General features: G+C 48.0%; 1 protein-coding gene across 1 annotated transcript in view; it reads right to left on the reverse strand.

Moving 5' to 3' along the window:
• Positions 1–2,679: 2,679 nt before the first annotated feature.
• TBPL2 (TATA-box binding protein like 2) overlaps positions 2,680–25,616 on the reverse strand; it is a 50,488-nt gene continuing 27,551 nt past the window's right edge. Inside the window, exons 3-7 of the mRNA XM_069745630.1 lie at positions 20,822–20,909; positions 20,654–20,745; positions 19,974–20,141; positions 11,804–11,898; positions 2,680–2,772 (exon numbers count right to left, since the gene is read on the reverse strand). Of these exons, the coding sequence (XP_069601731.1) occupies positions 2,693–2,772; positions 11,804–11,898; positions 19,974–20,141; positions 20,654–20,745; positions 20,822–20,909 (523 nt within the window). The 3' untranslated portion in view covers positions 2,680–2,692. The remainder of the gene's footprint in view (positions 2,773–11,803; positions 11,899–19,973; positions 20,142–20,653; positions 20,746–20,821; positions 20,910–25,616) is intronic.

Raw genomic sequence — 25,616 nt, forward strand, 5'->3', positions numbered from 1 at the left:
CATACATTTCAGTAGGCCAAGATTTCAGATTTTAAAATCATTTTTTTAGCTGGTATTATAAAGTATTCTAGTTTACTGAGATATGCCTTTTGGGTTTTCATTGGCTGTAAGCCATAATCATCAACAAACAGAAATACACTTATAAAAGTCATTCCAAACTGATCTATTTCAAGAGTTTAACTTTTTGTATTGAAGAACTGAAATAAATTAACTGATATTCTAATTTTGTGAGATGCATCTGTACTATGATGGTCCAACTCACAGTGCCCTATATATTGTGATAGTACCCCAGAGTCCCCCAAAAATAAATAAATAAAAATCCTTACTCACCTAATCGCGATTCCTCATCCTCCGCAGCATTTGTCTCCTCTTCTATCCATTCTTGCAGTGGATGCTGACGTTACGATGCAGTGATATCATTGCACCGCCAACGTCCCTAGCTTGGTGCTGGAATCCAGCATGCCACAGACAGAAGGGACACCCAGGGCCTGCTGGCATAAGTGATAGAGCCAGGGATTTTGTGCTTCACCACAACTGTTAACAGTGTGGGAGTCTTGAGGATGACAATTCTGTTAATGTAGCAGATAAGGCAGCCCACAATCAGACAGGCCCTTCTGGCATTTGCCAGAATTGCCAGTCCGGCCCTGGTGGCTAGTGACTGGCTGCAGTGGTCATGTGCTTGTATGACAGCAGTGACACAGGGCAGATACACATTGTAATTACAACACTAAGAAGAAAAAAAGAAATCATGGCAATCACAGGATAGATACATGTTAATGATATGCAAGTAAATGACTCAATTTTAATAGCTGATTTTTTCAGCAGCGATTACAAGCGCCACATGCAGAAATGCCTGCACTTATAGCCTCAACTGCGATCACGGAGGTTATAGATGGTCGTCTGAGGAATGTTCTGCCACTACGAATGCACTTTGGGAAATCAACAAGATCCGCTGCTGGCAGCTCCTGTGTAATTACAGACCAATGAGGTCCCAGATGTGCTCCATGGGAGACCAGTCCATAGACACTGCAGGCCACGGTAGCATGCAGGTAGCACCATCACCATGCAGTCTGGCATTTTCAGGTTGAATACTGCTCCTAGGAGACGTGGCTGTACCACTGGATCCACTTCTGGACCTCTCCCCTCATTGGTTGGCAATTGTAAGTAGTGAATCTTGATTTGTCCATGTCCTTTCACTCCCCCTATATCATGTATTAGGTATATCAATTCTGTGATTTCCATAATTCCACAACCTTCTTTGTGTTGTGTTCTGATGCATTCCAACATTGAAAATACATCTAACAGATCTGTAATGGTGGCCATATTTACTCGTGTACCTTGAAGATGGGGAGGGTTAGGTTATGTAGAATGACAGGTTCCCCCCCAAGCATCAGTCCTTCTCATACTTGCCAAATGATTGAAATGGAGTTTACTATGCAGCTGCTTCTCCATTAGAGGACGATTTGTGGAGTGACTAAAGTTTGGCTCCCTAGTTTGTCAAACATGGTAGGTGGCACCACCATCAAATTAGAGTTGGCTTAAGAGGAGCAAGCACCCATCTCATGCTAACCATGGAGCTCTTGTAGACCAATAGTAGCCAGTGAAGGACCTGCAATCCTAAAAAGGCACGTGGCAATGCTTAAAGTAGGCTTGGTTGTCTGCATTTCATATCCATTGGTTGGCTTTAAAAAAACAAAAAACAAAAAAAAAAAACCTTCAAACATATAGGCCATGCTCACTGCATAAAAGGTCAAGGAGATCCAGGGTGTTGGGTGAGCTTACCCAAACAGGACTTATCCAGATCTGCGGTTAACATAGCCTATATGTCCAATAAAGGGATTTTTACCCCAAACATTTTGCAATCCTGTTCTTACTGCGGTGTAGCCGACGGATCTGAAATACTGACAATAAATCCCATTTGTAGCATCTCATCTGCCTTTAGGTTTATGTTCCTTCACTGACTTCTGTTAGGGTCCCTAGTTTAGTTGGGTGGTGTTATTTGAACAATAATCAGATTTTGGATAACACCGTAAAGTTACTTGTGTACTATGTGGTACACCATGGGGACATCAATAAGACCATGAATCGTCCACCTGAAATCTAACTCTGCATTTTGGTCCTGTAGATCAGAGGTCCCCAACTCCAGTCCTCAAGGCCCACCAACAGGTCATGTTTTCAGGATTTCCTTTGCATTGCACAGGTGATGCAATTATTACCTGGGCAAGACTAAGGAAATCCTGAAAACATGACATGTTGGTGGGCCTTGAGGACTGAGTTGGGGACCCCTGCTGTAGATGACATGGTCCATCCAGCAATGTCTGGCTTTATTCCTACATCAGTATTTTTGTATGCATTTATTAGCCAATACAGAGAACAGAACAGGCTCCAATCTTTGAATTATAGTCTGAGCAAGTTCTACTCATGGCTTAAAACATACATATACCAATGTGTGAATGAGGCCTTAATCTGGCCTCAGGACCGTGTTGGTAGCACCATCGTCCCATCATTGCCCTGATCCTTGGTGCAGTAAGTGGTGTGTTCTAGGTACAACGGGAATCAGACAGGGCATCATGCTAGCTGGATTGGAGAGCAGAAGAACTCCACAAGCAGTTACAAATTACCCTATATATTTTAGTATAATTTTCATAAATTACAGATAACCCCTCCCCCCCCCCTTTCCCTGGCAGAAGATTTACGTCGTCTTCTTGAAACCTTTCAAAATAGGGTAGATGTTTTCGAACGCTTCATAAATTTCTGAACGTTCTTTTGCACCTACAAGAAAGAATAAAAAAATTTACTCCCATCTTTGTATTAGTCGATAACTCCTTGCATTAAAGGGCGCATACCCCTCTGAAAAGATTGTATGAAGTGATCATTTTATTCAGTCACAAGTCATATTTGCAGCAGGTCTCAAAATATATTATATCATATTCTATGTCCTCATTATATATCATATAACATTATATATCATAACGTATATATTGTACAAGCCATCACTGGGTAACATCACTAAAACCGGTGTAGGTGAAGTCTACACCATTTCGTTGCTGGTATAAATGTCATGTCCTGCCAAAAAAGTTGCACTAAGTTTATTAGGTGTAGGCCTCCTAATAAATTTGGAGCCACTTAGTCTGCAGTGTAGCTGTGAGCAGGTGCAAGGGATGCAGTGACAGACAGGAGGCAGAGCAAGGGTTAACAAGTTTAACAGTTTTAGTGTAACAGGGGGGTGCAGGGTAACCCAGAGGTGCAGGGTTAAACAGGGGATTCAATCATTCAAACGGAAAAGGATATTGCGAGTTGAAGAACAATCTAGAGTACTATATAATTGTTTAAGGGTCACTTCCGTCTGTCCTTCTTTCTGTGATATTCATTGGTCGCGGCCTCTGTCTGTCATGGAAATCCAAGTCGCTGATTGGTCGCGGCAAAACAGCCACGACCAATCAGCGATGGGCATAGTCTGGAAGAAAATGGCCGCTCCTTCCTCCCCGCAGTCAGTGCCCGCATACTCCCCTCCGCTCAGCGCTCACAGGGTTAATGGCAGCGTTGACCATGGTGTAACGCACTGTTAACGCTGCTATTAACCCTGTGTGATCAACTTTTTACCATTTATGCTGCCTATGCAGCATGAATAGTAAAAAGATCTAATGTAAAAAAAAAAAAAAAAAAAAAAATACAAAATAGTTATATACTCACCCTCTGGTGGCCCCCCCGGATCAGGAATCTGCCTTTCCTGCTCCTCACGACACCCCGGTGTCCACTCCATGCATTGCGGTCTCGCGAGACCGCTACATCATCTCACGAGACCGCAATGCACTCTTCAGACCGAAGCGCGCGAGAAGCGTCGGTAACCGCTTCGATCCGGGGGCCAACGGAGGGAGAGTATATAACTTTTTTATTTTAATTCTTTTTTTTAACAGGGATATGATGCCCACATTGCTATGTACTACGTGGGCTGTGCAATGTACTACGTGGGCTGTGCAATGTACTACGTGGGCTTCGCAATGTACTACGTGGGCTGCGCAATGTACTACGCATACATATTCTAGAATACCCGATGTGTTAGAATCGGGCTACCATCTAGTCTACTATATAATTGTCCAAGGGGTACTTCTGTCTATCCCGGATATTTATTGGTCGCGGCCTCTGTCTGTCATGGAAATCCAAGTCACTGATTAGTCTCGCCAGCTGCCTGTCATGGCTGCCGCGAGCAATCAGCGACGGCCACAGTCCGATTAGTCCCTCCCTACTCCCCTGCAGTCAGTGCCCGGCGCCCGCTCCATACTCCCCGCAGTCAGTGCCCACTCCATACTCCCCTCCAGTCACCGCTCACACAGGGTTAATGCCAGCGGTAACGGACCGCGTTATGCCGTGGGTAACTCACTCAGTTACCGCCGCTATTAACCCTGTGTGACCAAGTTTTTACTATTGATGCTGCCTATGCAGCATCAATAGTAAAAAGATCTAATGTTAAAAATAATTAAAAAAAAACAAAAAAAAAACCTGCTATTCTCACACTCCGTAGTCAGACGATGCGCTCGCGCCTGCCGCCAGCTTCCGGTCCCAGAGATGCATTGCGAAGTTACCCAGAAGACTTAGCGGTCTCGCGAGACCGCTAAGTGATCTGGGTAATTTCGCAATGCATCCTGGGAACGCAAGATGGTGGCAGCCGCGCGCGCATCGCCAGAGGTTTGCTGGATCTACGGTGGATCCCGGCGGGTGAGTATATAACATTTTTTATTTTATTTTATTTATTTATTTATTTATTTATTTTTTAACAGGGATATGGTGCCCACATTGCTAAATACTACGTGGGCTGTGTTAGATACCGCGTGGCTGCTATATATATTACCTGGCCAGTGTTAGATACTATGTGGGCTGCGTTATATACTACATGGATGCTATATCCTACGTGGGCAGTGTTATATACTACGTGGCTGTGTTCTATACTGCGTGCTATATACTATGTGGCCAGTGTTCGATACTATGTGGGCTGTGCTATACATTATGTGGGCTGTGTTATATATTACATGGCCAGTGTTACATACTATGTGGGCTGTGTCATACTGCGTGGCGGCTATATACTGCGTGGCTGCGTTATATACTATGTAGGCTGTGTTATTTACTGCATGGCCTATATTAACGCATCAGGTATTCTAGAATGTGTATGTATATAGCAGCCACATGGTGTATGCCACAGGCCACGTAGTACTCCTATATACTACGTGGCCTGTGCTATACACTATGTGGCTGCTATATACATATTCTAGAATACTCGATGCGTTAGAATCGGGCCACCATCTAGTAATTCAGATAACAGCAGTTCTGATGAAAGTCAGTGGTTCCCAAGTCCATAAACTGAATAGCGCAGACAATGAGGTCCTGTGGGCAACAATGCCTCGTCTTCTGGCAGCAGCGGTCGGTCTCCGGTAGCTTCTGCTAAGCCTAGTCCATATGTTAAAATGGCTGACAAGGCTGTGGGCCATGGTACTGTACACGAGCCAAATGTGGCTCAGCAACTATAAACTGAAAACTCAGGGCACAAGTGTCAGTCCCTCTAATGTGGCATGTGCGCTATACTCACGGGCCCAAAGCGTTTGGCACCTTGTTCTCTGTAGTCACAGGGCACACTGCACATTTCTCTCCCTTTGGTCCCTGCTGCTGGCGGCAGGAGACAGCGGACGTTGGCCTGCATAATGCTTATGCTCAGGGCCGGCTCCAGGTTTTTGAGGGCCCCCCACCTTTAACACATACCACGATTCATTATCGCATATAACAGCCCACGTAGCATATATCACAGCCATGTAGTATATAACAGCCAATGTAGCATATAACAGCCCATATATTATATAGCACAGCCACGTAGTATATAACACAGCCCATGTAGTATATAACATGGCCCACATAGTATATAGCACAGCCCACGTAGTATATAGCACAGCCCCCCCCACCTCCCCCAAGAATGGCCCCATAGTCCAGTATTCACTGTTATAGTTACAAAAAAAACAACCTCTTAACGTGTCCGCGCTGCTCCCTGCTCCGGCTGCCGCTGCACTGCCTGACACAGCGACTGCGCAATGATGTCATCGCGCACCCGCAGAGGCAGAGTGGGGAATGATGTGAGAGGGAGAGTCAGGTGACGCTCTATCCTCCATCATTTGCTTTGAACTTTACGGCAGACGCCAGTATAGTTCCATGCGGCGGCAGGGGAGCTGGCGACAGGCGGGCCCTCTGCCTCACAGAGGTCCCATAGCAGCTGCATGATGTGCCGCTAGCTGAGTGCCCCTGGGGGAGCAAGGGCCCTAGGCAACTGCCTGCCCCTAACGCCGGCCCTGAATGGGCCCCCCTGTCTCGCCAGGGCCCCGGCATTTGCCCAGGTATGCCGGGTGCTGACGCCGGCCCTGCTTATGCTCCCAGCCAGGGCCGATTTCAGCACCCGGGCAAGTGCTGGGGCCCTAGCGAGATGAAGGGGGGGGGGCATTTTGACAAGTGGGACCAACTTGTTACTATCGATGCTGCCTATGCAGCATCAATAGTAAAAAGATATAATGTAAAAAAAAATAAAAAATAAAATCGTGCTGTTCTCACCTTCCGGCGCCCCCCGCAGCCTTCCCGCTCCTCGCGATTCTCTTGGCAGCTCCCATTCCCAGTATTCCCTTATGGCAATGACCCCAGATGACATAGCATCACGAGAGACCGTTATGTCATCACAGGTCATTGCCGCAAGGCATTACTGGGAACGGGAGCATCGCTAAGGGCTGGATCCGGGGGCCGCCAGAGGGGGGAGTATATGCAGCGCCCCCAAGGGCTAGGGGTTACTCGGATCCGGGCCCTTCTTCTGTACTCAGTGGGGATGTCACGGTGGCTGACCCGGTCCGTGGCCCTAGGGGAACATCCGCTGTAAATTGTGGGGGAAAGGTCTTTAAAGGGATAATGTTCGTGACGCCACCTGTGGTATTCGGTCAGGGTGACCGACGCCGCTTAGGGGTCTGCTGGGGTGATGTTATGGCAGCTAGATCGTACACCTTCCCACAGGTGAAGCATGTCCCCAGGGCTTCCCAGAGTGTAGATGGTGGATGATGTAAGGCGCAGTGAATAACGAGGACACAAGATTGCAGTCTCTTTACCTTTACTGAAGGCTTCAGCAGCCACAGTCCAGGGTAGGAACCACAGGGTAGGCAGAGTCCGGCCGGTCTGAAGGCAAATCCAGAGTCCCCTTATCCAGGTGGAAATCAGTAGCCTTCCTCTAGCGCCTGAATGTTGTAGTCCCTCCCTGCTGAGCTTCTCGGTGAGGTCCTCACAACTATTGTAGATGTTAAGTCTCTTCTCTCTGTCCCCCTGACGGATAGGACAAACCCGTATGACTGGTGGCCTGAGGCTTTTTACAGGGATCCTAGAGACGCCCCGGCCCCCACAAGTTGCCACCCTGCCTCCTGGGTAAATGGTCGGGCAGCCAACGTGGAATTAACTGTCCTGCCAGTCTCTGAAGTAACGGCATAGAGATCCTTACTCCCTCGGTGTTCTGGCTACCGGTAGTGCGCTTCAGAAGGAGGTCTCCCGCTGATGTTCCTCTCCTGTTGCTATGACTTTGTTGCTCACTCACTGCAAAACATAACTTTTCAATGTCTCTTTCTTAGGATGCCGCCGCATGGGATGCAGGCGCAGCTCCATGTACCCTCGTCTTCCGCAGGCCGCAGTCTGGAGCTGGCTGGAACCCACTCCAACCAGCCTCTGCCAAACTCGGTCGAGACTCCCTGACTATCTCCTACTCCCTCCAGTCAGCTTCTGTCTCACTTCCTAACCAACCCACCAGTTTTACCTAAGTGTGAGGAGTGCCCTAATAGATAGAAGCATGGCTCCCCCTGGCGCACTGGAGTGTGAAGTGTGTTTGGTGGTTGTGATGCCTGGACAGAAGATCTGCTTCATTGCCTTCAGATGTAACATCACTCCCCCCCTGGTGGAAGAATAACATTACTGCAACGACCAGGACTCTGGGGCACTGCATATATAAATATTTTTTATTTTAACAGGGATATGGTGCCCACATTGCTATATACGCTATGTGGGCTGTGCCATTTACACTACAAATTTTGCACTTTTAAAGATGTTCTAAGTTAATACTTTCTAATGTTTACTTTGAATATGACAATTTAATGGAAAACTTTTTAATGTATGCAATTTTTTCTTTGCTGCAAATTTAGCTAACAATAAGATGCCTACTGGTAACTGAGGAAGAGGGAGTAGGTCACAAATTTGCATATAGGGGTTGACTTCTATAAAGCCCCAATGCTGTGTGGTATTGTAGAATTCACAATAGCCATCACTCATGTAAGAAGTGAAATCTGGCATTGTACTATACCCATGCTCTTTTAAAAAAAAAAAAAAAAAAAAATCTAAAAAGAGCGAGAGCGAGACGTTTCATGTGTTTTTGGCCGATTCCATCCATGTGCGTTTTTTTCCGCCGGACAAAAACAAAAAACGCTGCAGTGGACGTTTTCTCAGTCCACTGGAAACTACTATTTGGACGGATCCGGAAAAAAACAGATTAAACGTCTGCCCATCAGGCACAATCCGGCACTAATACAAATCTATGGGAAAAAGACAGATCTGGTGTAAAAAAAAAAAAAAAAAAGGATCAGTTTTTTTTTTTGTTCCTCAAAAATTGCCAGATTGTGCCTGAAACAAAAAACCTGATGTGTGAAAGCAGCCTTATCGGCTTTCTGTAGAGGATCTGTACTGTGAGATTTATTGCACCATCTTAAACTTAAGGTACCGTCACACTAGACGATATCGCTAGCGATCCGTGACGTTGCAGCGTCCTCGCTAGCGATATCGTCCAGTGGGACAGGCAGCAGCGATCAGGCCCCTGCTGTGCTGTCACTGGTCGGGGAAGAAAGTCCAGAACTTTATTTGGTCGTTGGACTCCCCGTAGACATCGCTGAATCGGCGTGTGTGACACTGATTCAGCGATGTCTTCACTGGTAACCAGGGTAAACATCGGGTAACTAAGCGCAGGGCCGCGCTTAGTAACCCGATGTTTACCCTGGTTACCATCCTAAAAGTAAAAAAAACAAAACAAACAGTACATACTTACCTACAGCCGTCTGTCCTCTGCACTCCTCCTGTACTGGCTGTGAGCGTCGGTCAGCCGGAAAGCAGAGCGGTGACGTCACCGCTCTGCTTTCCGGCCGCTGTGCTCACACAGACAGTACAGGAGGAGTGCAGAGCACAGCGCTGGAGGACAGACTGCTGTAGGCAAGTATGTAGTGTTTGTTTTTTTTTACTTTTAGGATGGTAACCAGGGTAAACATCGGGTTACTAAGCGCGGCCCTGCGCTTAATTACCCGATGTTTACCCTGGTTACCGGCATCGTTGGTCGCTGGAGAGCGGTCTGTGTGACAGCTCTCCAGCGACCAAACAGCGACGCTGCAGCGATCCGGATCGCTGTCTGTATCGCTGCAGCGTCGCTAAGTGTGACGGTACCTTTACATACAGATAAGGTCCCGGCTCCAGGGTCACCCTATCTGCATGTACGCTGAAGCTGCAGCAATAAAGGTACCTTCACACTAAACGATATCGCTAGCGATCCGTGACGTTGCAGCGTCCTGGCTAGTGATATCGTTCAGTTTGACATGCAGCAGCGATCAGAATCCTGCTGTGATTTCGTTGGATGGGGCTAGAAGGCCAGAACTTTATTTGGTCGCTGGCTCTCCCGCTGACATCGCTGAATCGGCGTGTGTGACGCCGATTCAGCGATGTCTTCGCTGGTAACCAGGGTAAACATCGGGTTACTAAGCGCAGGGCCACACTTAGTAACCCGATGTTTACCCTGATTACCATCCTAAAAGTAAAAAAACAAACGCTTCATACTTACCTTCGGCTGTCTGTCCCCGGCGCTGTGCTTTCCTGCACTCACTGTGAGCACAGCGGCCGGAAAGCAGAGCGGTGACGTCACCGCTCTGCTTTCCGGCCGCTGTGCTCACAGCCAGTACAGAGAAGCACAGCGCCGGGGACAGACAGCGGAAGGTAAGTATGTAGTGTTTGTTTTTTTACTTTTAGGATGGTAACCAGGGTAAACATCGGGTTACTAAGCGCGGCCCTGCACTTAGTAACCCGATGTTCACCCTGGTTACCGGCATCGTTGGTCGCTGGAGAGCGGTCTGTGTGACAGCTCTCCAGCAACCAAACAGCGAAGCTGCAGCGATTCGGATCGTTGTCTGGATCGCTGCAGCGTCGTTTAGTGTGAAGGTACCTTTAGTCACAGTGATCCTCACCCTGCACTGTGTGACCCTGAGCCCGGCTCCAAGACATCCCGCATTATATATCAGATATATATAATAATGTGAGTTCCTGCAGCCTGGTCAGTGCTCAGTGCATGTGACACTATATATGTGCACATAATACAGTACACTGGTGGTAAACCTACGGCACGGGTGCCAGAGGGGGCACGCGTGCCATCTCCTCAAAACTAGCTCCGCCATCACTTTTCTCAGCCCGCTTGTAATCTCCCAGACCCTCATCACTAGCACCACAACCACTCTGCTCCTAAGGGTAAGGTTCCACGTTCCAGATTGCCAACATTTTGGACGGAGCGGAAAACTCATTTCTTGCACAGGGGCCCAAAGCTGTCAGTGTCCGCCACTGCCTTAGCACCCCAGTCCGGCACCGACTATACCTATATTTCTCTGCATCATGAATTGTGCTATGTGTTTACAGGGAGGGGGGCACAGACTTTTGCCCGGGTCCCTCAAAAACCTGGAGCCGGCCCTGCTCCCAGCTACTGGGCACGCTGCACTTCTCTCTATGCTGTGCGCTGCCTGTTCCCACCAAGACTGAAGCTCCGACAACCACTGGTGCGCTGCTTCTCCACTGCAGATCACAGTCCGACGACGAGGGCAGCAGTGAACAGTCCTGAACTCTGCCCTGGCTTAGGCTGGTGCACGGCAATTATCTGAACAGGGCTCCCGGCTCTTTCCTTATTACAGTGGTGGACTCCGGCAGCGTCCTGGCATCGGATCGGCCGCACGTCATCGCGGCCTGGCTGCACACCCCTCGGAGCCCGCTGCGCACGTACCTTGCCTCTGTCAGCACTGGCATGACGCCACGCACGCTTTCACCTTTAACCGCGCCCCCAGCTTCCGTTTCAGGGAACCTGTCCGGGCCTTTTTGCTTTCCCCCAGGAAACAAAGGATGCAGCCTCAGCAGCAGTTCCAGACCCAGCTCAATACAGGTACTTGCAGCCTGGTCTACCTCCTTACATAGCTGCTACATGGGAACATGCCCTTAACAACATCATGAATGGGGCACAAACTGGAGATCAACTTGGGGCAAAAATCATAGTCCGGCGATATAAACAGTCGCTCCCCCCTAAAAGCCATTAAATGTCCAATCAGCACCTTTAGTTTTAATGAGGATTTTATTATTTTGCAGAAATTCTAGCAGTATGCAATGTACCATACTCCTCTGGGTCCTGCCACTGCTACACTCCTGCCATCATGTGCCAACCATCATCTCTTCTGCATTTTCAAATTGACTCCGATGAGATGTCGGCACACGATGGCAAGTACGGAAATTAGGAGTGTAGAATCGGCTGAAACAAGTGAGCACATCACAGACTTTGCAGTTATATGATGGGTCACAGGACAGCCTAGACCTGACAAGAGAAACTGTTACATGTACCAAATGCATTTATAGAGAACCTGCCACCAGAGCAGAAGTGGACTTTTTGCTGCCAACTTTTCATTAACATGCAGTCATATAACATCACACACACACACACACAGATAAATGGAATCCAGAACCTTACCAGTTAATACAACCTTTCCAGAAACAAAAATAAGGAGCACAATCCTTGGTTTCACCATCCTGTAAATAAGGCCTGGAAATAGTTCAGGTTCATAGCTGTAAAAAAATAAAAAATAAATTTTTCTCAGCATTAGACAGTGGTGAACAAGAAAAAAATCTCAAAGTCTAACATTTTGGGTCAATGCAATAGATAGCTATAAGATACTAGATGGCGGTCCGATTCTAATGCATCGGGTATTCTAGAATATGCATGTCCATGTAGTATATTGCCCAATCACGTAGTATACAGCACAGAGCCACATAGTATATTGTCCAGTCACGTAGTATATAACTGCCCACGCAGTATATAACAGTGGCCACGTAATATGTAGCACAGCCCACATAGTATATAACACTGCCTATGTAGTATACAGCACAGAGCCACGCGGTATCTAACACAGCCCACGTAGTATACAGCAGTGTGGGCACCATATCCATGTAAAAAAAAAAAAAAGTAAAAAAAAACGGTTTTACGTACCGGTAATAGGATTTTACAGAGTCCACGACAGCACCCACAACGAGAGATGGATCCGCCCACCATCCGGACAGTAACCTACAGGTTAAAAAGGGGCGGCCCCCCTCGCCCTCCAGTTTGTGTTCCAGAGTACAAGGGATACCGCCAATGAATCAGTACATGATAACACCATCTTAAACAATACTAAACACCATCGCCTCTAAACAAGTGATCTCTAAAGGCACACCTTCCAATAGAGTGCAAGAATAAGTATCTAAATACAGGGGGGGGGGGGGGGAATGGATGGGTGCTGTTGTGGATTCTAAAATCCTATTACCAGTACGTAAAAACCGGTTTTCCTATCGCCACGACAGCACCCACAACGAGAGACTTTCAAAGACTATTTAACTGGGAGGGATCACAGCACTAAGTACTGAACGGCCAAAGTGTAAGCTGGAATTAGCAGATAGATCAAGGAGATAGTGCTTATAAAAAGGTGGAAGGTGATGACCAAGTTGCCGCCTTACATATTTCAATGGGGACATCTGCCTTCTCCGCCCAGGATGACGCCATGGCTCGAGTAGAATGCGCCTTGATGCCCTCTGGTGGAATCTCTCCTTTGGCAGAGTAAGCAAGACCTATCGCATCCCTAATCCACCTAGCGATAGAATTCTTCGTGACACTTGAACCTTTCCTTCGATTCTGGAAAGAAACAAACAAAGCCCTACTCTGTCTCCAACTTTGTGTCCTAACCAAATACTCTAATACTGCTCTTTTAACATCTAGAGTATGATATCTTTTTTCCTGTTCTGAAGCTGGATTTTCATAAAAAGATGGTAAATAAATCTCCTGACTTCTATGGAACTTGGTTGCTACTTTTGGCAGGTATGCAGGATCTGGTTTTAAGACAATCTTATCCTGAAGAATTATTAGATAGGGGGGGGTCCACTGATAACGCCTGTATATCACTGACCCTCCTAGCAGACGTTAACGCTAAAAGTAGAGCTGTTTTTAAGGTCAAATTTTTAATTGAAATAGAACTCAATGGTTCGAAAGGGGGTTCAGTCAACGCGTCAAGTACTAAATTTAAATCCCACGGGGGTAATCTTACAATCTGAATCGGGTTAGAACGCTGACATGCTCTAATAAACCTAGCAACCCATCTATTATCAGCTACATCACTGTTATACAGAGCCCCTAAGGCCGAAACATGGACTCTCAGCGTGTTGACTGCTAAACCCAATTCCCAGCCCTTTTGAAGGAATTCTAGAATAGCTGAAATTGGAACTTCATCTGCTAATGGTTGCTGATAAAATGTAAGAATTTTTTTCCAAATCTTAGTATAAATTCTTGTAGTGACCTCCTTTCTGCTTTTCAACAAGGTAGATATCAAAGCATTGGAGAACCCCCTCTCCTTCAGAAGCTCCCTCTCAAGTTCCAGCGTTAAGTGAAGAGTCTCCAAATTGGGATGATGAAATGGACCTTGAGAGAGGAGCTCCGGAACCACTGGCAACACCCAGGGATCGGTTACTGACATCGTTCTGAGGAGAGAGAACCAAGGCCTCCTGGGCCAGAACGGGGCAATTAGGATTACTCTGGCTCTTTCCTCCCTGATCTTCCTGAGAACTATTGGAATCGGGCACATTGGGGGAAAGGCATATGCCAGCTGGAAGTCCCAACGGATACGAAGGGAATCCACTATGAACGGTCAGTCTGCTATGTGTAATGATGCAAACTCCCTGACCTTCCTGTTCTCCCTCGTATCAAACAGATCTATCATCGGCAAACCCCAGAGTTTAACTATCTGCCTGAATATCTGTTTGTCTAGAGACCATTCCCCCTGCCGAAGAGAATGGCGACTGAGATAGTCTGCCTCTATATTGAGCTCTCCTTGTATATGAATTGCCGACAGGGAATGAAAGTGGTTCTCTGCTAAGGATAGTATCTGTGCTGTAGTGGACATCTGGGATCGTGATCTTGCCCCCCCCTGATGATTGATGTAGGCCACTACAGTCATATTGTCGGTCTATTCGTACATGCGAATTCTTCAGGGATGGTAGAAAGCAGAGGAGAGCCTGATTGACCGCTGAAAGCTCTCTTAAATTTGAGGAACTTTGGGATTCCTGAATCGACCACCGCCCTTGGGTTAGAATGTCTCCCATATGGGCTCCCCAACCAAACGGACTGGCGTCTGTTGTAACTACGCTGTCTGGCGTGATGCTCCACAGAACTCCTCTTGATAGATGAGACCGATTGAGCCACCATTTCAGATCGTGAAGTGTGGCTGGTGATAGCCTGAGCTTTCTGTTTAGAGAACCTCGAAGTTCTTTCTCTGCCTGAAGAATGTCGTACTGAAGCATCCGAGTATGAGCTTGAGCCCATCTCATGGCTGGTATACATGCAGTCAATGAACCTAGCAGAGACATTGCGTCTCTTAAACTTGGAACTCTCCTTACCGCCCTGACTTTTCGAATGATCATCTGTTTCTTTTCTTCTGGCAGAAAAGACGACTGATCTTCTGAGTCTAGAAGAACCCCTAGAAAAATCTGACATCTGGCAGGTTCTAGTCTGGATTTTTCCTTGTTGATTATCCAGCCGAGTTCCTGTAAGGATGATATTATGGCATTTACCCGGGCCGTACATTGAGCCAAAGAATTTCCGACTATCAAAAAATCATCTAGATAAGGCACTACAAGGGTTTCCCTTTCCCTGATATGGGCCATAACTTCCGAGAACTTTAGTAAAAATTCTAGGTGCCATGGACAGGCCAAAGGGCATTGCCCGAAATTGAAAATGTTTAATCTGATGGTTTACCCATACTGCCATCCTGAGGAACTGTTGGTGATCTCTGAACTGGAAGATGGTAGTATGCATCTTTTAGATCCAAAACCGACATGTAGCACCTAGGAAACAAAAGCTTAGTTGTTGATTTAATGGATTCCATCTTAAAAGCGTGGTATTGAAGAAATTTATTCAATTTATGCAAATTTATGATAGTCCTAAAGGACCCGTCAGGTTTGGAAATCAAGAAAAGTGGAGAGTAGAACCCTGTCTTTTCCTGGAGTTTTGGAACCTCTTCAATAACCCGCTTTGTAAGCAATTGTTTAATCTCTAATTCTAAGGCCTGTTGTTGGGCCGGAGAGTCCAGCGATGTCATCACAAAGTGATCTGGGGGAGTCCTCAAAAATTCCAATTTTAACCCTGACGCAACCACCCCCAATATCCAGGCACTAGAAGTTATTTTTGTCCAGCTATCTACCCCCTACTGGTAGATCTGTTTTATCTGTAGTTACGTCTACGTCTTGAAGTAGATGAAGGGTTTCCATAGTATCCACCTTTCTTCTTTTGTTCTGATGGCTCCCAGTCACGATTGTATCCCTGCTGGTCTGACTGAAATTTCCTGAAAGGCATGCGTCTCCGGAAGGCGTTCCTAAAGGTGGGATTAAACACTTTAGGAAATCCCTTCTTCCTATCCTCTGCCTTTGCCAGGATATCATCCAGTACCGGGCCGAATAGGTACTCACCCCTACATGGAATGGTACACAATTTGGCTCTAGCCTGAGCATCCCCCTTCCAGGTCTTAAGCCACAGTGCCCGCCGGGCCGCATTTGAAAGACCCGCCGATCTTGCCGCTAATTTTAATGAATCAATTGAAGCATCTGCCAGGTAGGCCACTCCATCTCTGATCTGGGATACGGAATTCAATAACTTTTCCCTAGGAACCTTTGCTTTAAGCTGTTCCTCCAACTGGCTTACCCAGACCATAACTGATCTGGCAGTACAGGTGCCAGCGATCGCGGGCTTAAAGGCTCCAGAGGATGACTCCCCACACTTTAAGGAGCATGTCAGCCTTTCTATCTGAAGGATCCTTAAGGAGTCCCACGTCTTCTAGTGGTAGCGATGCTGATCTTGAAGTAGAGGCTACTGCCGCGTCCACTTTTGGAACATTCATCCACTGATATAAGAGGTCATCAAAGGGGTATCTTCTTTTGGCGGCAGAAGGTAAAAATCCCTTATCCTGCTTATCCCACTCCCGCTTGATTAGATCCTTAATTGTATCTACCACTGGGAAAGATCTACGACTCCTCTGGCACAGCCCTGCAAACAATTTCCTGGGCTGTTTTTGCTTCCTTATTTTCTGCGACACCCATCGTCGCTCGAACCGTCTTAACCAGTGTTTCCATATTATCAACGGAAAAACAAGGCCTTCCCTCCTCCGAGGAGGAGGATGGCGAAGAGTCTCCTGAACATTCGCCTTCCTGTAAAGAAGGGCTAGAATCGGACCTCATATCCAGACTGACCTTCTCATGCCGACTAGTTCTAAGGGAAGATCTTATCTCTTCCCTAATAACCTCCCTCAAATTTGATGTACGCAGAGGGGCTTCCTCTTCCAAAGTACGGCATATACACATCTGACATAACTTCTTTACATAGCTGTCAGGTAGTGGTTTTGTGCACAAAGCACACTGTCTATGTTTTGATTTGGTGACTTTCTTCCCCTACAACAAAGCATAGTACAAAAAACAGCCGTATCAGCTACTGGTCTGGAATTAAGACACTCACCACAGCTGTAGACGATGGAGTACCGGTCTCTGAGGGGGCGAGGTGCGACGTGACGTCGGGTTGCTAGAGTCCTGCTGCCTGCGTACCACATCACTGCTGCGAGATCTGCTGCTGCACTGCTCTGCCTGCAAGTGTTCGGCATCTCCTATAGAAGACATGCTGCCGCACACACTCACCAAAGCGCTGCTCCATCTTTAAATCTGCCGCGCTCCTCCTCCCGGTCTCCCCCGGAAGACAAAAGAGTACTTCCGGGTCATAAGTGCTGATCTGCTCCTGCAGCGCCCGCGTGTGCGATCCAGGGCGGCATGCCTTCCCCCAGAAACGCCACGACTCCTGGCCAGATGAGGGGGGGCTGCGAGCAGTACACCCCCCGACGCTGCTTCCGGGCCCCCGATTCTGTCGTTCCCACCTGGACACCGCACAGAGGCTTGGTGGACCTGGGTAAGCAAAAAAAAAAAAAACCTGCAGGCTCCCGCCGTCCGGACAGGAACCCAAACTGGAGGGCGAGGGGGGCCGCCCCTTTTTAACCTGTAGGTTCCTGTCCGGATGGTGGGCGGATCCCCTCTCTCGTGGGTGCTGTCGTGGCGATAGGAAAAAAATAGCTATATACTCACCTTGTGGGTTCCAGAGGAGCTTCGGCAATAGGCGCGCGGCTGCCGCCATCTTCCGTTCCCAGGATGCATTGCGAAATTACCCAGATGACTTAGCGGTCTCGCGAGGCCGCTAAGTCTTCTGGGTAATTTCACAATGCATCGCTGGGAACGGAAGATGGTGGCCGGCTCGGCGGACAACGGAGGGTGAGTATAGTAGGTTTTTTGTTTTTTTCATTATTTTTAACATTACATTTTTTACTATTGATGCCGCATAGGCAGCATCAATAGTAAAAAGTTGGGGACACAGGGTTAATAGCGGCAGTAACAGTGCGTTACCCATGGCATAACGCGGTCCGTTACCGCAGGCATTCACCCTGTGTTAGCGGTGACCAGAGGGGAGTATGTGGGCGCCGGGCAGCGACTGCGGGGAGTAAGGTGCGGCCATTTTCTTCCGGACTGTGCCTGTCGCTGATTGGTCGTGGCTGTTTTGCCGCGACCAATCAGCGACTTGGATTTCCATGATAGAGGCTGCGACCAATGAATATCCGTGACAAAAAGACAGACAGGACAGACGGAAGTACCCCTTAGAAAAAAAAATAAATCTATATATATATATATATATATATATATATATATATATATATATATATATATATATATATATATATATATATATATATATATATATATATATATATATATATATATATTTTACACTAAGAATTGCAGCTGCCTCCAACAGTCACTAGGGGCTACATTGTGCTGTTTCAGTTCATCCTCCTAGAAGCTTAAGAATAAATTGATAACTGGGTGTTACCAGAAGTTGATATTGACAAATCCATATCTAACTGTAGGAACACAAACCCTTGTGAAGGTTTACACTGACTACAATCACCTCTACAGGGCCAAAGATTGCTAGGCAACATTGCAACATTGAGCAATAGGCCGGGGGTCACACTGGCATATTGCATCGGATGCGATATGCTAATGACCCTCGGCTCCTGCTCTGCTGCTAGTGGGAGCCGAGTGTCACGTGTTTGTGCTCCGAGCCTCTCGCACAGAGCGGATTGGAGCACAGCTGCGGAGGAGGCAGAGAAACTAATTTCTCCATCTCCTCCATTCCCGGGGTCAGCGTTTAACGCACATCACTCGTATGACATCCGAGTGATGTGCGCTGTCTCACTCGCACCCATAGGCTAAAGGTACCTTCACACATAACGATTTCGTTAACGATGTCGTTGCTTTGTGACGTAGCAACGATATAGTTAACAAAATCATTATGCGTGACAGCGACCAACGATCAGGCCCCTGCTGGGAGATCGTTGGTCGCTGGGAATGATCAGGACCTTTTTTTGGTCGCTGATCACCCGCTGTCATCGCTGGATCAGCGTGTGTGATGCCGATCCAGCGATGTGTTCACTGGTAACCAGTGTAAATATCGGGTTACTAAGCGCAGGGCCACGCTTAGTAACCCGATGTTTACCCTTGTAAAAGTAAAAAAAAAAAAAACCACAAACCGTACATACTCACATTCCAGTGTCTGTCACGTCCCCCGGCGTCAGCTTCCCTGCACTGACTGTCAGCGCCGGCCGTAAAGCAGAGCACAGTGACGTCACCGCTGTGCTCTGCTTTACGGCCGGGCGGCGCTGACAGTGCAGGGAAGCTGATGCCGGGGGACATGACAGACACCGGAATGTAAGTATGCACGGTGTTTGTTTTTTTAACTTTTACAATGGTAACCAGGGTAAACATCGGGTTACTAAGCGCGGCCCTGCGCTTAGTAACCCGATGTTTACCCTGGTTACCCGGGGACTTCTGCATCGCTGGAGAGCTGGCTGTGTGACAGCTCTCCAGCGACCACACAACGATCTAAACAGCGACGCTGCAGCGATCGGCATCGTTGTCTATCGCTGCAGCGTCGCCCTTATATAGGTGCGAGTGAGCCGACAGTCAGCCGAGTGTCTCTGACAATCGCAGCATGCTACGATTGTCTTGGACCGAGGAAAACAGGCGGAAAAAAAAAAAAAAAAAAAAAAAAAAAGAAAAAAATTTCGGCTGCTGGGAACTGCTCCATGGTTTAACATTGGTCCGAGTCCGTTTAAGTCACCAGTGTGACCCCGGCCATACAAGTACTTTTTTCCCCCCTCCCATCTTACCTTTATCTTGCCTTAGTTTACTTTTTTGCATTAATGTTTATAAATGGCAAATGCATTTTATTAATTTGGCAGAAAAAAAAAAAATTTAATTTTTGGTTTGTGATTTACTGCAAGATGACATGTGTACAAGGAAGATAGAACCCCCTACCTCCCACAAAAACACTGTAGGGGGAACTGGGGTTAATCTGCAACTTTTAAAAGAGTCGATTAATGAGATCAATGACTGGCTAAACATCTGGAAAGACCAAGCCCTGCCAGCCCCCCAAGACCACAAGTCCCCACCCCCCAGAAGACCAAGCCCTACCACCTTAAGTGAAGAAAGAAAAAAAACCCAATGCGATAATGAATCAGGCACACAGCATTTACCTGCTGAACTGCTGATGTGTGAGAACCAGACCTTCCAGCCGTATTGGGAATCTCACGTCGCAGCTTCCAACCATGTTCTGGATTTTAAAGTCAAGAAACCTTGCTGGAAAACCCAGTTTTTGTACAATCCGGGCGTACTTCCTCGCTGCCAGCCGGGACTGCTCTTCACTATCAAAGAACATTAATATGAATAATCCAAAACAAGCTGTAGCCATTTACCCAACTGTTATCGTAAAGACAATATTCTGTGTACATCACAAGCTAAAAATGCAGTCATGCAGTATAAAGCATGGGGACAGAACCTCTTAATGATCTGGGAAAAATATTTTAGAGTACAAACTATCAAATGATTTAAGAATTGAATTTTGTATAGAAAATATAAGAACTGTTTGATTAGGTTCGCTTTTTGTGTGCAGTTATAGAACGGAAACACGTTATTTCTGCGGCCGAGAGGTCCTTCTGACAGACAACGTAGGGGAATGAGAATAGCATTAAACTGGATTGCATGCATCTATCAACTGCAAGCAGAGATCCTGAAAGTGGCAAAGAATTGAGTAATGTCACCATCAGTACTGCCAATCAAGGAGGAAGGGTGTGCCAAGAGCTATGATCCCATGACGCCGCCCCCATGACTCCTTGAGCTCTTGCATGCAGGGATGCTATGGTCGCTCCAGTCCTACCTCTTTGCTCCAGTGCAGACCATTTTGCCGGAACTGAATATCAGTGCTGTAGTCCTGGGCTCTCGTATTCTCATGATTACCGCTGCAAACCTCTGAAATCAAAGAACACACAAGCGACATTTTTTCCATACAAGATGGTGTATAGGCAGTGCTGCACGTCGGCCTTACCTTTGGGTTGTACTCTGCATTTCTAGCATGTAAGGCAATCTTCTTTAAGTCAAGTTTACAGGCCAAGTTCACAGTGGATACAATATTTCTGGGAGGAGAAAAAATAAAAAGTTTATATGGGAGCGTAGCAAAGGTTGGGGTGTTTAGTGGGGAGGGAGGGGGACATGGAAGTGATGCAAAGGCATAACTAGGCTCCTGGACTCCCACGCAATGTGTCTCAATGTCCTCAGTCTTCTATGCCATGTCATTCATTGTCAAGTTCCTCTTTATGAGGTAGATGGACTTAAGCGCTGCAGACAATCACAGAGTTCAGCCTGAGTAAACAGAACTCAGTCACTGAACTCCGCGATTGGCTGCACCATAGTTTGTGGCGTCAGGACTGCTGATCAAAATCAGTGGCTCTGAGGCCATGTTCACACGTTGCGGATTTTAACGCAGATCGGCAGCATTTTTGATGCTGCGGATCTGCAGCAATTTCCCATGCGGTTTACAGTACCATGTAAACCTATGGAAAACCCAATCCGCAGTGCACATGCTGCGGCAAAAACAGCGCGGAAGCGATAGAAGGAATGAGACAAATGGATCGCCCCGTCAGGGCAGTGAGGTCCTCAGTACCGGGTCCTTCGGTTCTCAAGGGGGATGTCATGGTGGCTGACCTGGTCCGTGGCCCTCGGGAGGTCCGGTGTAAAAGGGTAAGGTCTTTAAAGGGATAATGTTCGTGACGCCACCTGTGGTATCAGGTCAGGGTGACAGACGCTGCTTTGAGGGGTCCGCTGGGGTGAGGTTATGGCAGCTAGATGGTATACCTTTCCACAGGTGAAGTATGTCCCCAGGGCTTCCAGTGAGTAGATGGTGAATGGCGTAAGGCGCAGTGAAGAACAAGGACACAAGGTTGCAGTCTCTACCTTTTTACTGAAGACTTCAGCATCCACAGTCCAGAGCACCAGATCACAGGGCAGGCAGAGTCCGGCCGGTTTGGAGGCAAATCCAGAGTCCCCTTATCAAGGAGGAAATCAGTAGCCTTCCTCTAGCGCCTGGGTGTTTTAGTACCTTCTTGCTGAGCCTCTCATAAGGTCCTCACAACTGTTGCAGATGTTCTAGATGTTATGTCTCTCTCTCTGTCCCCCAGATGGATAGGACAAACCCATATGACCGGTGGCGTAAGGCTTTTTACAGGGATTCTATCATGCCCCGGCCTCTCGTGGGTGCTACCTTGGCACCTGGGTATAGGGCGGATCAGTAACTTGCAATTAGCTGTCCTGCCGGTCTCTGGAGCAAGGCATAAAGGACTGTTGCTCCCCCGGGGTTCTGGCTACCGGATCCTGTGCCTCAGAAGGTGGCAGCCTGTGCAGGGCAGAACTCCTTCTGGTTTCCACTCCTTTTGCTATGACTTCGTTCTCACCCTCTACAATACAGTTCTGTTCATGTCCCTTCTTAGGAACTGCCACACGTGGGGCAGGCGCAGCTTCGTGTCCTGTCTAGGCCTCTGACAGGCTCCCACCCCTGTCAGGGACCAGATACCTGAGCGGAGCTCAGCTAGCAACTGCCTGAGCGGAGCTCAGCCAGCATCTGCCCAACTTTCTATCCAGACCAAAAGAAAAAACAAGGATCCCTGAAAAGTAACTTTTATTTAATATGATTAAAAAGACTATATTTATCCAAAATACAAATAAAACAGTATTAAATATACCTATTAGACCCTACGTCAAACTACAATGAGTCCTGCCTGGCAGTGGAGGTTGGCACCCTACTTTACTGCGGTAGGCGCCCCCACTCCGACGGCTCACCCTTGTACACCCTAGAAGGTAACTGCAATCAGGAAAAAGGCTGGTGAGCCCTACTATACATCCCTATAATGCCAACTGCCTGACAGTGGAGGTAGACACCCTAATTTACTGCGGTAGGCGCCCCCACTCAATGACGGCTGACCCTAGGGTCCCCAACAGTCCCTATAATCAGGGCCGCCATCAGGGCATTACAGCCATTACTGCTGTATGGGGCCCGGTCAGCAGCAGTACACAGAGGGGCCCGCAGATCCGGGGCCCCACTGTTGTGCTTCTACTGATCGGGCCCCATCATGCAGTAAAATACTGTGCACTGCGGCGCTGGGGCCCGGGAGCCTTTTTGGAGCTGTGCACGGCCGTCTCACCTAGTCGGCTGCGCTGCTCCTGCTCGGCTGTGGCTAGAATGTATGGGCTCCCTGCAGGTCCTGACTACAGCCCATACATTCTAGCAATCTCAGTAGTGAATGTGCTAGAATGTAGGGGCTCCTGTCAGGTCCTTTCAGCAGCCCATACATTCTAGCTGCTGCTTCACTGCTGGAAACACTAGACGCCCCGGGAACGACTGAGGTAAGTATAAAAAACATTTTTGTTTTTTTAATAGGTGAGGTGAGGTGGGGGGGAGTGAGACTGCAGATGATGGGGTGTGTTTTAGGGAGTACTGTACATGATGAAATAATAGGGGGCTGCAAATGATAAAGTGTATTTGAGGGGGTACTACACATGAAATGATTGGGGCTGCAAATGAAGTAAGGGGGACTGCAGATGAAGTGAAGGGGGGATAGGGGACTGCAAATGATGATGTGGGGGTGATGGGGACTGCAAATGATGTGGGGGGACTGCAAATGATGTGGGGGGACTGCAAATGATGATGTGGGGGTGATGGGGACTGCAAATGATGATGTGGGGGTGATGGGGACTGCAAATGATGTGGGGGTGATGGGGACTGCAAATGATGTGGGGGTGATGGGGACTGCAAATGATGATGTGGGGGTGATGGGGACTGCAAATGATGATGTGGGGGTGATGGGGACTGCAAATGATGTTGGGGGACTGCAAATGATGATGTGGGGGTGATGGGGACTGCAAATGATGTTGGGGGACTGCAAATGATGATGTGGGGGTGATGGGGACTGCAAATGATGTGGGGGTGATGGGGACTGCAAATGATGTGGGGGTGATGGGGACTGCAAATGATGATGTGGGGGTGATGGGGACTGCAAATGATGTTGGGGGACTGCAAATGATGATGTGGGGGTGAGGGGGACTGCAAATGATGTGGGGGTGATGGGGACTGCAAATGATGTGGGGGTGATGGGAACTGCAAATGATGTGGGGGTGATGGAGACTGCAAATGATGTGGGGTGATGGAGACTGCAAATGATGATGTGGGGGTGATGGGGACTGCAAATGATGTTGGGGGACTGCAAATGATGATGTGGGGGTGATGGGGACTGCAAATGATGTTGGGGGACTGCAAATGATGATGTGGGGGTGATGGGGACTGCAAATGATGTGGGGGTGATGGGGACTGCAAATGATGTGGGGGTGATGGAGACTGCAAATGATGTGGGGGTGATGGGGACTGCAAATGATGTGGGGGTGATGGAGACTGCAAATGATGATGTGGGGGTGATGGGGACTGCAAATGATGTTGGGGGTGATGGGGACTGCAAATGATGTGGGGGTGATGGGGACTGCAAATGATGATGTGGGGGTGATGGGGACTGCAAATGATGTTGGGGGACTGCAAATGATGATGTGGGGGTGATGGGGACTGCAAATGATGTTGGGGGACTGCAAATGATGATGTGGGGGTGATGGGGACTGCAAATGATGTGGGGGTGATGGGGACTGCAAATGATGTGGGGGTGATGGGGACTGCAAATGATGATGTGGGGGTGATGGGGACTGCAAATGATGTTGGGGGACTGCAAATGATGATGTGGGGGTGAGGGGGACTGCAAATGATGTGGGGGTGATGGGGACTGCAAATGATGTGGGGGTGATGGGAACTGCAAATGATGTTGGGGGTGATGGGGACTGCAAATGATGTTGGGGGTGATGGGGACTGGGACTGCAAATGATGTTGGGGGACTGCAAATGATGATGTGGGGGTGATGGGGACTGCAAATGATGTTGGGGGACTGCAAATGATGAAGTGGGGGTGATGGCAACTGCAAATGATGTGGGGGGACTGCAAATGATGATGTGGGGGTGATGGGGACTGCAAATGATGTGGGGGTGATGGGAACTGCAAATGATGTGGGGGTGATGGAGACTGCAAATGATGATGTGGGGGTGATGGGGACTGCAAATGATGTTGGGGGTGATGGGGACTGCAAATGATGTTGGGGGACTGCAAATGATGTGGGGGTGATGGCAACTGCAAATGATGTGGGGGGACTGCAAATGATGATGTGGGGGTGATGGAGACTGCAAATGATGTGGGGGTGATGGAGACTGCAAATGATGATGTGGGGGTGATGGGGACTGCAAATGATGTTGGGGGACTGCAAATGATGATGTGGGGGTGATGGGGACTGCAAATGATGTGGGGGTGATGGGGACTGCAAATGATGTGGGGGTGATGGAGACTGCAAATGATGATGTGGGGGTGATGGGGACTGCAAATGATGTTGGGGGACTGCAAACGATGTGGGGGTGATGGGGACTGCAGATGATGATGGGGGGTGATGGGGACTGCAAATGATGTGGGGGGACTGCAAATGATGATGTGGGGGTGATGGGGACTGCAAATGATGTGGGGGTGATGGGGACTGCAAATGATGATGTGGGAGATGGGGACTGCAAATGATGTGGGGGTGATGGGAATTGCAAATGATGTGGGGGGGATGGGGATAGGTAATGATGTGGGAGTGATAGGGACTGCAGATGATGAAGTGTGTTTGAGGGGGTTCTGCACATGATGAAATGATAGGGGGCTGCAAATGATGAAGTAAGGGGGACTGCAGATGAAGTGACAGGGGGGATAGGGGACTAAATGATGATAG

This window comes from Ranitomeya imitator, chromosome 1, assembly GCF_032444005.1.
Source record: "Ranitomeya imitator isolate aRanImi1 chromosome 1, aRanImi1.pri, whole genome shotgun sequence".
In the NCBI taxonomy this organism is placed as follows: Eukaryota; Metazoa; Chordata; class Amphibia; order Anura; family Dendrobatidae; genus Ranitomeya; species Ranitomeya imitator.